General features: G+C 43.2%; 1 protein-coding gene across 1 annotated transcript in view; it reads left to right on the top strand.

Annotated features, from left to right (window-relative positions):
* The window catches only part of VIT (vitrin), a 105,134-nt gene that overhangs the window by 22,010 nt on the left and 69,893 nt on the right, over positions 1–13,231 (top strand). Inside the window, exons 2-3 of the mRNA XM_043604176.1 lie at positions 896–965; positions 8,145–8,210. Coding sequence (XP_043460111.1) covers positions 914–965; positions 8,145–8,210 — 118 coding nt within the window. The 5' untranslated portion in view covers positions 896–913. The remainder of the gene's footprint in view (positions 1–895; positions 966–8,144; positions 8,211–13,231) is intronic.

The raw sequence follows: 13,231 nt of genomic DNA, 5'->3' as shown, positions 1-13,231 counted from the left end.
TATCCCCATGGCTGTCATTATCTCTCCTTTCTCTAAAATTCCCTGGCCTCCTGGGGAATCTCTGACAGTATCCCAGACCTACTGGATTAGAATCTGCGTTTTAACAAAACCTCAGGTAATTCCTATGCATGTAAGATTTAGCAAGTCTTGCTCTAAACCACAGGTCCTCAAATTTGTCAGCACATTGAAATTACCTGGGGGAGTTCTTAAAAACACAATGCTAGATCCCACCTTAAGAGATTTTGATTCAATTAGTCTGAGGTGCAGCCCAGACATCAGGGCCTTTTAAAACTCGCAGACGATACTAATATGCAGCAAAGTTTGAGAACCACTGGTCTACACACGCCTCTTCTATTCCCTTATGGAGCCTGGCACACTTACTAACGTTATGGTTATTTGTATCTACACATGTCTTCCCACTTCTTTTAAAATATAAGCCTTTTAAGAAACCTTTATTAGTTCCATTTCCATCACTTCCTCCCTAATAATACCTAGCCATATAATGGGAATTTAATCAATATTTATTGAATGAGGAATGCATTGTTTACTTGTAATCCAAAAATGTTCTCTCAATATCATAAGTGTAGCTTTTGTCCTAATTTAAAGGCTGGTTGAGCATCTTCCCGAAATTGTGGAGTTACTTTGTCTTCGGTTCTAAGTAAAGACCAAACCTGTGAAGAATAGGGACTAGTGGCCAGCAGGGGTTCTGGGTACCAGTGAGGCTGGCCACTGCCATCTCTGTGGGCTCCTTAGAGCAAGCTGCCACTTAGAATCCTGAGACTCCAGGGAGCGATGCAAAACGAGGCAGCCCTCCCCACCCCGCCCCCCACTCCATGCGTCCAATTTCAGAACTCTTGGCTGAAATGTGACGGTGTTATTGTTTCTTCCTCTCCAGGGTGCCATTTTGATTTTTATGGGGATTGTTGTCCTCACTATGAAGGCATCTGTTATTGAAATGTTCCTTGGTAAGTACTTTTATATGTGTATCTGGATACACTTTTAACATTTTCCTAAAGTCCAAAGAATCTTGCCAAGAAAAGGTTTAAACCAAGACATTGCATGTAAACAGCACAGTGTATCTTTTTATGATACATAGTTTGGAGGGAAGTTTCAATGAGAATGTTAACTGTGGATCAAATTCAGGATGTAAGTGTGTATATATTTTTGTATAAGGCAAATGTATGTATTACATGTTTGTACATATTACACACATTTATATGCACATATCTGTGCATTCTTCAGCAACTAGCCAACATTGCAGATAGAGCACATTTAAGGATTCTGAATTTGGGAACATTCTTGTTTCTTATTCCTCAAAAAAAAAAAAATTATTATCACTGACATGACCTTACTTGTAACCACTGGTGACCCATACTTTTGGAGATGAAACCCTTACCCATTATCAGCAGGGAACACAATTTTGGGTAGGCTCTGGAGGAGCAGCAGCTCGCCCAGAAGAGAGAAGAGGGTTGATGGGTTTAGCTTTAAGCCCAAGGGTAATCTTCTAGTAATTTCAACCCCACTGCACCCCAACCATGTTGGATAGAGTGACCCCACGGATGGCTGTGATACTAATGCCACGGAAGTGTGCAAAGCCCTTTCAGGCAGTCTATCTGTTCACTAGGGCTGCCACAACACAATACCACAAACCAGGGGTGGGGGTGGGGGTGGGGGGTGCTTCAAATGGCAAGATTTTATTCGCTCACTGTCCTGAAAGCTAGAAGTCCAAACTCAGAGTGTCAGCAGGCTTGGTTTCTTCAGAGGGCTGTGGTGGAGAGTCTGTTCCATGCCTCTCTCTCAGCTTCTGGTTGTTTGCGGGCCATCTTTGGCACTTCTTAACGTCACATCCCTCTGTGTGTGCATCTGTGTGTGCGCCCAAATTTTCCCCTTCTTATAACACTTATAATCCAACATATTGGATTAGAGGCCCAACCTAGTCCAGTAGGACCGCATCAGAACTTAAATCATTACATCTGCAAGCAGCCTATTTCAAAATGAGGTCATATTCGGTATTGGGGGCTGGGACTTCAACATATGAATCTAGGATGGACAAAATTAAACCCATAACATAGTCTGAATGTTCAAGGTCTGTGCAGAGGGCGTCTACACAGCAGAGTTGGCAAATGGAAGAGAAATAGGTAACACAGCTGAGAAGGCAAGAGGGCTTTCACCTGGTGGAAGGAGACTAGACTGGGAGTCGGAGGGTTCACATGGGTTCTGGTCCAGACTCCCCCACCAACCTGCTGAAGGATATTCACCTGGGAAACTCAGGCTCCTTCACTTGGACCTTGTCCTTTGAGAGGCTGCCCCCTCCCACAATCACTCGCCTGTTAGCAGGTTTCTTATTTAGGGCAGGTAGAGAGTCAGAAATCAGAAGGCTTTAGTGACTGTAAAACAAACAAAACAAGCAAACCCTGAGGCCATTTCATACTCAGCATGTCCCCTGCATCAGAGAACCAAGAAGGAAGACTTGACTGTCCTTCCTGGTCCCAGCCTGACTCAGCCTGCCTTTCTGCAAAACTCTCTCCCCTCAGGGCTACTCATTCAGAAAGTGAGAAATCAAAGTAGACAAAGGAGACTCCTGTCACAAAATCCCCTCTCTGTGTCCTCACACATCTGCCTCCCTGGCATCTCTCTTGTTCATCTGCTGGTCTCCATCCCAGGACCATTTCCCTGTCATGCTCCTTGGTACCCATGACAGCCTCCCTGCCCCAAATCCTGAGCCCTCTAACTCCTTCTCTACCATACCCCAATCTCTCTAAAGCCCATGTCTGATCACCACTCTTGAGTTAAACTCCTCAGTATTTCCCTTTTGTCTTTGAGATGGGGTCCATATCAATTAAAGTGCCTTGCTTGTTGGGGAGGCCTTACTGATATGGCCCTTGCTGTCTTCTGTGCTCCTTGCTCCCCACGGAGTCCACTCTGGCTTCCAGCGACCTGAAAAGTACTGACTTTCTCATTCCCCTGAGACTCACATCATTTCTCCCCTCCAGGCCTTTGACCATGCTGTTCCCCCTCCTGGAATGTTCTTCCTCTTGCCTCCATACCTCCCCAAGCCCTACTGGTCCTCAAAAACCTTCCCTCAGCCCCTCATTTGATCAGGCCATCTTTCTAAGTGTCCCATTGCACCCTGTATTGATTTCCATCATAGCTGCATGGCATTTGCCTTGCTACTAGCCCAGGTCCCCCAAAGCTGTGAACTCATTGCGGGCAAGAGCTGGTGCATTGCCAGTGCTTGACACATCCCACCGGCACTCAAGAATAATCGTGAAATAAATTGTCCTCCTTAGGGATGCTGGATTTCTAAGGTATCAGAGTCCAACTCTGTACCCAATTCTGATGTGTGGGTTTTTTCACCATACAAAGTGATTCCCCAACACCAGCTGAATGTCCTGTAATTTAACTCAATTCTGACTCTACCTACCTGAAGATGGCGTCAAATTCAACAACTGCACCTATGGGGAGCAAGTGGTATACATGGGCTAAGACAGTAGCCAGCAAACTTTTGTTCTGGTTCCAACTTCTGCCCCCAAATAACTGCCGCTTTAGCCAAGGTGTTAACCTTGAACTTTGTTTCTTTTTTATAAAATAAAAGGATAACCTGCAAAGCTCCTCCCAGCTTTAATATTCGTGATCTGAAGCATAACTGTATGATTTATATGATTGTAGAGAGTTAGTTGTCCTGTCTTTGCTATGAAGCTCTGATTTATTTAATGCCAGATGTTTCATTGAGAACATAATCCCAAATTAAAGCATGGGGGAAATTTGAACTGCTTTAAAATGACCTGCCTCGTAAATCAGTTTTCAGGAAGGCATTGTGGACACTTAAAGAGAACCAGAGCTGGATAGTGTTTAAAGAGGTAAAAACAGATTGTAATCAGGAACTATTGCAGTAGAGGAGATCGCACTATAGAACTGGGCTCAAATCCAAATACAACAAGGAACATGGAGATTTCTATCCAAGCAGCAAGTCGCATGGGTCAGTGGATGGAAATTACTGAATGAAGACATCAAGGGTGGGGGGTTCTTGCTAAAGGCAGACCAGGGCGATCAGGTATCAAGGGTGGAGGATTCTCTCTAAACAGGATTCTTGCTAAAACCGAGTGATGCAGAATCAACAAGGAGAGACAATGAAGCCCACGGTCAAAGGCCAGCTGGGAAGAGGGTCTGGAGGAGTTGAATTAAAGTTTGGTCAAGGAGAGAGTTTTTGTCAACATCACCGGAGTTAGTGTCTTCAAGGGTCCTGAAGGGATCTATCAAAAAGTTTATGGGCTAAAACGAGGCACTTCCATAAAAGTTCTGGGCACATAATAAGTTTTCAGTAAGTACATCCTGATTTGGTCATTGATTAGATGTTCTGGCCCTTCATGTCTTTTCTTGAAAGTAAGTGAATTCTGATTATAATGCATTATTGATAGGGAGAACTGGGACACAAGTGCCTATTAATCATACCAATGATTTTGGAATGGACTTTGCATTATCATAAGCCTATATGATTTCAACATGACCCAATTATAAAACATTTTGCCTTTTTCTAATTGTAAAAGAAACATATTCTATATAAAATATGGAATACATATATGGAATACACTATAAAATGGGGAAAATATAGAAAATAGAAATGATAATTCCATCATTAACATTTTGCTATGTTATTTCTCTCTGCATGTATTCTAACTTTGTCAGAATCATTCTTAAGTTTAGAACTGAGCACTTGCCGTTTAATATTCTTTAACACATCATTTGTAATAAATGCTCAGGATACCCCCATTGTTGGGATATTTCCAACATTTCATTATTTCCAGATTGCCATTATATATAATGCTGTAATGGACATTTGTTTACCTCACTTTTTATCTTTATCTCTAATTATAACTTGGGATATATTCCTAGGGGCATATTTTCTAGGACAAAGAATAGAAATATTTTTAAGGCTACTGACATATATTGCCAAATGGCTTTCCAGAATGACTGCACCTGCTTAGACTTCACCAGCAGTGTACCTAAATGCCATCATCTCAAATCCATGCCAAGATTAAGTATAATCTTGTATTCAATATTTGCTGACATGATAAGAGAAACTATCATGTTTGGCTTTACCTTGCATTTCTTGTCATTAATGAGACTGAACATCATTTTAAGCCAACTCATTTGTATTTATCTATAAGCTATCTGGATGATAATTTATTTAAATTGAATTTTAAAACAATCACACTTCAGCCCTCTCAACTGTACTCATGGCTACTCTAAAGAGGAAGAGAGTGAGAAGTGGGGGGAAATCTTTTCTTTGAAAAAGTAATATCAACAGTTCGTTGGTTTGGTAATTTCAAGCACTACTATCAAAAGGTGAGAACCGTATTCCCTTTATTCAACGCTACTCAAAACTAGAATATTGAATTTTCAACAATTGAGAAGTATTGCAACAAATTTCATAAACCATGATTGCCTTGGAACTTTGGCCTCTAGATTTAACATCCTCAGGCCTTCTAGACACTAATGGCCTCCATAGCCTGGTGACTAGCTACTCCTACAGAAGGGATTGGCTTTCAGACCTGTGGTCCACTTTGTCCTCGGAAGTGAGTATTGGCCATCCATCCCTTATTGGTCATCCACCCCCGCGCTCTGCCTGACTTCCTAAGAAAGGCAACACAAGACTGATTTTTCTCTTTCCCAAATTCAACAGTTAATTCACCATTTCCAGTGCAGGGAGGGAAGCCTTATATATGAGGAATGAAGACTTGCTCCAGGGCACAAGCACATTTGCAGCCTTATTGACCAGCCCCCCCCCCCCCCTTGAGGAGTGGTTTCTGGAGAGTTTTAATTAACAAGCATCTAAGCCAAGGAGAGGGCCTCTGCGTTCCATTGAAAATAATGACTTTATTAACCACTGTGGTAAAACTGAGCCCAGTTATGCATGTTTTCAGCCTGGAGGGTCATGGGGGAGCAAATGCGAGTGGTGGGGTGGTCTTACCGAAGTATTTATAGTCCTAATGATACAGAGACTTGTAAACCACTTGCCACAGGCACACAGACCTGGGAGGACAGTATTTGGTTTTCCACAAATATTGATACCCAAATGTATTACTTACTATTTCATTTACTCCTTCTACTTGCTTAATTTTCTTCTATATACTTATTTAGTACTTGCTTTTTTTTTTTTAATATTCTAGGGCTCGTTGTTTTCGTGGATAAAATGAAGATGTGTCTTTGCACAGAGTTAAATGACACAGAGACCACTATAAAAATTAGACCTCCAGGACACTCACACCCACCCAAACCCCAGAAGTAAATAACACGTAAAAAATGTCTGCCTTCATTCCACCTGGCTCGACTTCTGGGTCTCATTCAGTTCTCTTTCATGTGCCTGTTCTTGCAGGATATGGTATGTCAACTGTCCAGGCCTCTGCTTAACATTACAGGTCGAAACTGGGGATAATTCAAGGGCTGTACCATTGGTGCAGACTAGCTAATCACAAGATAAATACAAAGTTTTCTTAACGAATGCTGGTGACATTTTCCTTCAAAGGTAGTTGCCAATTCAAGAATTCCTAAGTCCATGTATGCTTACATTGAGCATCTGAGTTGTGTTACACACACACACACACACACACACACACACACACACACGGCAGGAAGTAGAATGCCTATTTTGATTACTCTATCTCTCCATGTTTACCTCTGGAGTCCCAACCCCACCCACAAAGTGAGCTTCTCAAAAACGTGGCTAATATAGAGACACGTGAAACAGTACCAGCTTTGGGTGGGTAGAGGAGAAGGGAGGCCTAGAGAGGAAGGAAGGAGAATGGAGAATTGACCAGCCTTTTGAAGGGAAAACATTGCTTTTCTATCTGCAGGTAGAATTTGCATTGGTAGAGACATGAGCGTTTTCAGACACTGCTAATAAAAAAAATGCTATGAGAAATATTCACAATACATATTGAAATTTTAAGTGGGCATGTCTCTCAGACAAGAAATCCTGTTTGGAAATTTATTTAAAGGAAATAACAAAGGATCCGTGTGGAGATGAAGCAATTTATATTAAATCAGATGTTAGCTAAATTCTGATACATCCATACAGTGCAATACCTTGCCCACACTTAAAATTATTGTGAGAGGCACACTTAATGACATGAAAAAGTGTTTGTATATATCCTCAAGTAGAAATAAGTTATAAAACATTGTAAACGGTGTGAGCATGATCAAAGGTTTGTTTGAGCACCTGCATGAATAAGTACACATATAGAAAAAAAACCAAAAATATTATACTCTTGTGTTCATTTATATTTATAATTTCCTTACTGTTCTTTGTGTTTTTTACATCCTTCAGTGAGGAACGTGTACTATTTCGGAAATAAGAAAAACTGGCCAATGTTATTTTTTAAAAACACAAGGCTCAAACTGGTAACATGACTTCGAATTAAAAAGGAGAGAGTTCCCCCTCCTTCCTCTGGTGTTACACCTCCTGAAGACAGCCGTCTCCAAAAGCTGTTCTATTCATGTTTCTGAGGGGAAAGGTCACCTACCTGCAGTCGGCCTTGATGGGGCACAGAACCAGGTGCTGCACCAACAGGGGACACCCAGGTCACACCTACGACCGTGCGACCAGTCCTCCTCTTCTCCCCAGCCCCCCTCCTCCTAGTTTACCTTTCCCTGCCAGCCCTCCCTTTCTCACTCGCATGCACATGCGCAGACATGCACACAAGCACACAGGCATGCGCATGCGCATGGAGTTCTCCGACTAGCGGGGAATTAGCCCTTTGGAAACTGAGTGTGGACCGGAGGAAAGAGCGCCAGAAGAGCTCGGTGCTCATCCTTCCTCCATCATTTATTCCTGCGCCAAGCAAAGAGTAGACTTCTCCAGGCCCACATTTCCTCCTTTGGAAATTGGAGAGAGGGGAGTTGATGTGGTGAAATGTGAAGAAAAGCAAAGGGCAGGTATCCAAGAGATGTTTTTGAAAGGTCTGTTTCCGCGGAGGACAAAAACACAAACTAATCGTCTTATTTCCCCGACCTTCATTTAAGGGAAAATTAGTTCACCGATGAGAATATTTTAACATGGGATCGAAGCAAAGATAAGGGTCAAAGGAAAGTGTTTAGGTAAAGTGATACTGATTAGGTTTTCTTCAATTTTTTTTTTCATGTAGTTTTGCTGGCGACTGGAATACACTCAAATAAAGACATGACAAAGAAGATTAAAAGGCCCAAGTTAAGTAAGTAAAACTGCAGTTCCTTATTAGCATAAGACTTGTATCTCCCGTGTATTGGGCTGTTATGCTTGTTTCAGATAATTTGGAAGGTTTGGGGTTTCTTGGTCTTCCTTCAATTACTTTGCATTCAGTCTAATTAGTAGTAATTATTATTTACCACCTACTTCATTCCACAAAAGCATCTGAAATAGGAGCACTGATTTTGGGGTAAAAGATACGTGGTCCCATCATATTGGAAAATTTCAAAATGTACATACAAAGGCCGGGCAACACTAAGTCTCTATGGCTAAGCTGGAGTAGCTAGTTTCTTGCCATTGAAATGGTGTCTCAATTCTCCATACCAGAAAATTGAGTCTGGCTAATGCAAACATGTTCACCTTCCAGCATGCTCTGGGATAAGAAGGTAAATCTCACAGAAAAGCGCATAAGGTTTCACACCTAATCAGTGGAAAGAGGAAAAATAAATTTCATTTTTGGATAATAGATCAGTTAAAATAGATGACAGAAAACCCAGAATAACAATTGCTTAAATAGGAGCAAAGCTTCTTTCTCCTGTAAACATAGTCAGTTTGGGCTTTTATGGAAGGTTTACAGTCTCCAGGGACCTGGACCCCTTCTGTCTTGTCATTCTGCTCTCCTCAACATGGCTCTCAACTCATTGCCCAGAATGGGTGCCCCAGCTCCATCCATCACATCCACATTCCTGTCAGCAGGAAGAGATGAAGAAGGACACATACCCACCCCTTTAAAGATAAGTCCAGCAAGTTAAATACACCACTTCTACTTAAATGTCATTGGCCAGCTTTAAGGAAGAATGGGAAATGTCTTCATTTCAAGTATCCACATGCCTAGCTAAAAGTAAGGGATTGTATTACAGGAAAGAAGGAAGAATGGATATTGGGAAATCACTAGCAGGACAGGACATAGATGGAAAATCTCACACTCCAATACTGTAAACACGCTCAGATATCTGGATCTAAATTTGTGCATTTGATGGAGGCCTAAGTGAAGGTACATTTATAAAGGACCATGAAAGAAATGCTGTAGATATAGTCAATGTTCTGTGCTTCCCACAACTGAAACTTCTTCACAGGCATTAAATTTAGATGCTGGCAATCAGCAACATTAATAATTTGAAATAAAAGAAAGATATTTGCTTCACACACCATTCTTTTTCCCTTCTGCTCCTTTAAACCCTCCATGTGGGATTTCCTGTTGAAACGAGACCAAAAGAGCAGCCATCCACAGCCTCCAGCCTAAAATCCTAAAAAGGAATCAGTTGTTTATTTATTCCTGTCGGTACCAAGAGCCAAGAGAATCAGCCCAGGGGCAGATGTGTGTTCAAAACAATGATTGGGTTAATATGGAGACAAACGCACACCCAAGTATGAATTCCTTTGGGCTGTTTCCAGTATCTTCATTAACTCATCTACAAAAATCATGAAAGGCTCCATGATTACCATGACAACAGTTGTCAGTGACTATGAAAGCCTGTGCTAAATGACCCAAAGGCAAACCTCTTTGAGAGATCTCAAATGGATTAGATTTCTGATATGCTAAATTCTAACCTTATACTCGAAATCTCCCTGGTGATGCAGCACATTTGAATCAATACATGCAAGAGGCCTTTTCTCTAGTTGGAAACCCTGGCACAATGATGAAATAAGGGGGGTAGGGAGATGGGGATACAGTGAAGGTAATAGGATATTCCCAAACCATGGTAATGTCTGATTCTTTACCTCAGGAGTATTTCCAAATGACAGTCTATATGGCTTGAGGCCAAAGTCATTTTCATGTTTTCTTTTCGCTGTTGTCAGTCTGCCACTGGGTTAGGTGACTGATGGCAAAGAGGCACTCCATTCATTTGATCAGTATTTATTGAGTGCCCACCAAGTACCAGTTTCTATGTTAGACACCCAGATACAACAGCGATTGAGACTCAGTCTTTGCCCTCACAGAGCTCAAAATCTAGGGAGAAAGAAAGGCAAGTCACCAGGCAGCTAAACGTACTCCAAGAATGTGGAGAAGAGCTGTATATCTGGGAGGGCTTCCTGGAGGAAGCACCGCAACTATACTGATATGTGAAGACCGACTAGGTATAGACCAGGCAAAGGTGAGAAGAGAGGGATGCGAGCCGAGAGAAAACAGCACGCTTAAGGCCTGGAGAGTGGAAAGAGCTAAAAAGTAGTTTGATGTGACTGAAACATAGAGTAGGAAGTGAAGGTGTTGAGATAGGAGGTGAAGGACTAAACAGGCGTGGGATCGTGGAGAGCTTTGTTACCGTGCCCGGGAATCTGGACTTCCTTATGAGGGCTATGGGAATATCTCAGCGCACATTATTTTGGTTGCAATCAGCATAACTCCAAAAGGGATTTTTGGCAGGACGTGGGTGGGGGGTTGGTAGCTGGAACTCGCTGGAACCACACCCCAAACGAAAAGGCCCCAAGAATGAGTACCTCTGCTTCTCTATGCATGTCTGCCTCACTGTCTCCCTCTCCCTCTCTCTCCCTGGTCCTCCCTCTCCCCCTCCCTTTACCCACTCTGTGCACAAGGTGTCTGTCAATACTGACTCCACATTCCTGGGAGAGAGAACCTAATTGCATCATCCCAGGCTGCAGGGTGGTTCTCAGAGAAGAATAAAGTAGTTAGGGTTGTGCTGGGGAAATAAGACCATCCTGCCAAGAAAAAAAAAAATTGAAAAAACACAAAACTCTTTCTGCCGACAAATGGAGAGAGAGGAGAGAGCATGCAGTTTGTTGGTGAGGGTACGGATTTACATGCATGTACGGGTACAGTGAAAGCATCTACTGAGTCTGCCCAGCTCTTCACACGAAGGTCTACAGTGAAGTAGGAGGCACGACAATTACATCTTCTCTCATCTCCTTGAGAGGTGAATGCATGGATTCCATGGTTGTCTCCCCTATACCTGGACAGCCCCGAGCTCCTTCTAGAAGTAAGTATTTACGGATCCACAGGTCAGAAGGCTGAAGGCCTTGCATCATAAGATCAAAAGGTGGGCCTTTTTGGAGCCCATATTCCCAGGAGACGCTCAAAAAGGAGGAGGTGGGGAGGAGGTGGTCTCCGAGCTCTTCCCCAAAGAAAATGTTGTTTCATTTCCAGCTCAGCTGACACCCCAAAATGTATCTTGTAGGGAGCTACTGAAGGATTTTAGGCAGAAAAGGGAAATCATAAAAGCAAGACTTTAAACCAATCACTTTGGCCTCAGTGTGAGAACGAACTGGGTCAGTGATGCTCACAGTGTGCTCCTGGACCAGCCACACCAGCAGCACCTGGGACCTTCTGCCCCACCCCGCCCAGGCTGCTGACATCAGACATGCGAACGACGGGTCCCAGCCATCCATGTTTTAGCAAGCCCTCCTGTAATCCCAATGCCTGGTGAAATTTGAGAACCCAGGAAGTAGACAGACATCCCAGATCAGGGGTACTTTCAGATATGATTGTAAAACCATGGGTACTCATCAGTGCCCTCTGGCCCCTCTTGGGGCCAGCCCTCCGTTGGCACCAGTGCCCATTCAAGGCTAACAAGAAGAAAGTAATCTGAGAGTTTTGGTGAGTGGACACTGACCCCTACAACCCATGCAGCGCTGCTCTTGACTCAGTGCCCACGACTTGGTGCCACAGGCTGGCAGAGCCAGATTGGAAATGCAGGTCTGTGTGAGGTTCAACCCCAGATGCTTTCTTAGTGCCTTCTGCCAAGCCAGCCAGGGCTTAGGAACGAAATATCTGTTGCCTGGAGACAGATGAGGGGTGTGGGATGACTACAGGCTGACCAAATAGGAAATAAAGTAGAAGAGATGTGGAGAGAACAGGAAAAGGAGGAACCACCGTGGGTGTCTTCCTTTGGTCTGGCCAGAAGCCATGTGCCATACAAGTGCATCTATTCTGTCTACATGTAGACTTTGCTTTCTCTCCTTCGTCTTCTTTATCATTTCTTTTTCTTCTCATCTCCTTTTCCTTTTTCCATTTCTTTGGTCTTCCTATGGCTCCCCAGAGGCCCTCATGGATATCACTTATCTCTGTTGGGGGCCCTTCAGACCAAGAAGGTATTACATGTTGAAAATAATCTGGCATGGGAGTCTTACAAAAGGGAAAGCAAAGGTTAAAAAAAAAAAAGAAATGGGAGAAGCTCTTACAAACTTACTCCTCGCTCTTATGCATGACCATTCATTTCAAGATAATATTTTGCTTTCATGTACACAATTGTATTAGGCACAATGTAATTTCAGCACGCTTGGCTTATCACATCACTTCATTTTCTAATCAAATCAAGTCTGACTCCAAACTGCCAATTTCCAGGGGCTGAGAAATTAAAATTTCATCATTACAGGGGCTTCCTCCCTCCCCGCTCCAGTCCCTGGAAGGCTTATGCAATCTACAGTATTCAGGGAGCTCCCCTGCCCTGCTCAGTGTCCAAGCCCGTGTTATCTGTAGAAGTTGGGCACTCCATTGTTTTCTGAAATGTGGGATCTTGGGAAAGATGGCGGCAGTCCCAGGACTAAGGATTCACCATGAGGGGCACCACACCAGGTATTGCTCCCAGATGATTTTCCTCCAAGGCAGCTATTAGGGAACAGAGACATTTCCCCCACCGAGACCTACCTGCCCACTCCCACCTTCCCAGTCTTGGAAGATCATTTCCTCTCCATCACTCTTTGGGCTGACCAAGGTCAGTGCTCTCAAACGGGGGATTTGGAGAAACGAATTCCCAATGCGTGAGGGAGAGCTGTCTTTGGGCAACTCTGCCCTCTCTCATGCAACCTTGAATTCCAGAGGTGGGAGAAGACAGGCCTGACTACCTTCTTAGAATAGTAAGGGGGGGGTGGGTGGGGGGAATACAATCAGAATAAACCTAAGTTAATGTCTCAATAAATCAACCCACTGTATAGTCCATGGTAAAGCTTACCACACTATATGCAATGAGAGTTTCACCAAGTTTATTTTTAGAGGTGATTTCTCAAGGTTCTCATTTTCCTGATATGTTTTGGAGCCATGGGTTGACCTTA

The sequence above is a fragment of the Prionailurus bengalensis genome, chromosome A3 (genome assembly GCF_016509475.1).
Source record: "Prionailurus bengalensis isolate Pbe53 chromosome A3, Fcat_Pben_1.1_paternal_pri, whole genome shotgun sequence".
NCBI lineage: Eukaryota > Metazoa > Chordata > Mammalia > Carnivora > Felidae > Prionailurus > Prionailurus bengalensis.
Note: the sequence above shows the minus strand (reverse complement) of the source record. Positions and strands in the feature narration are given on the sequence as shown.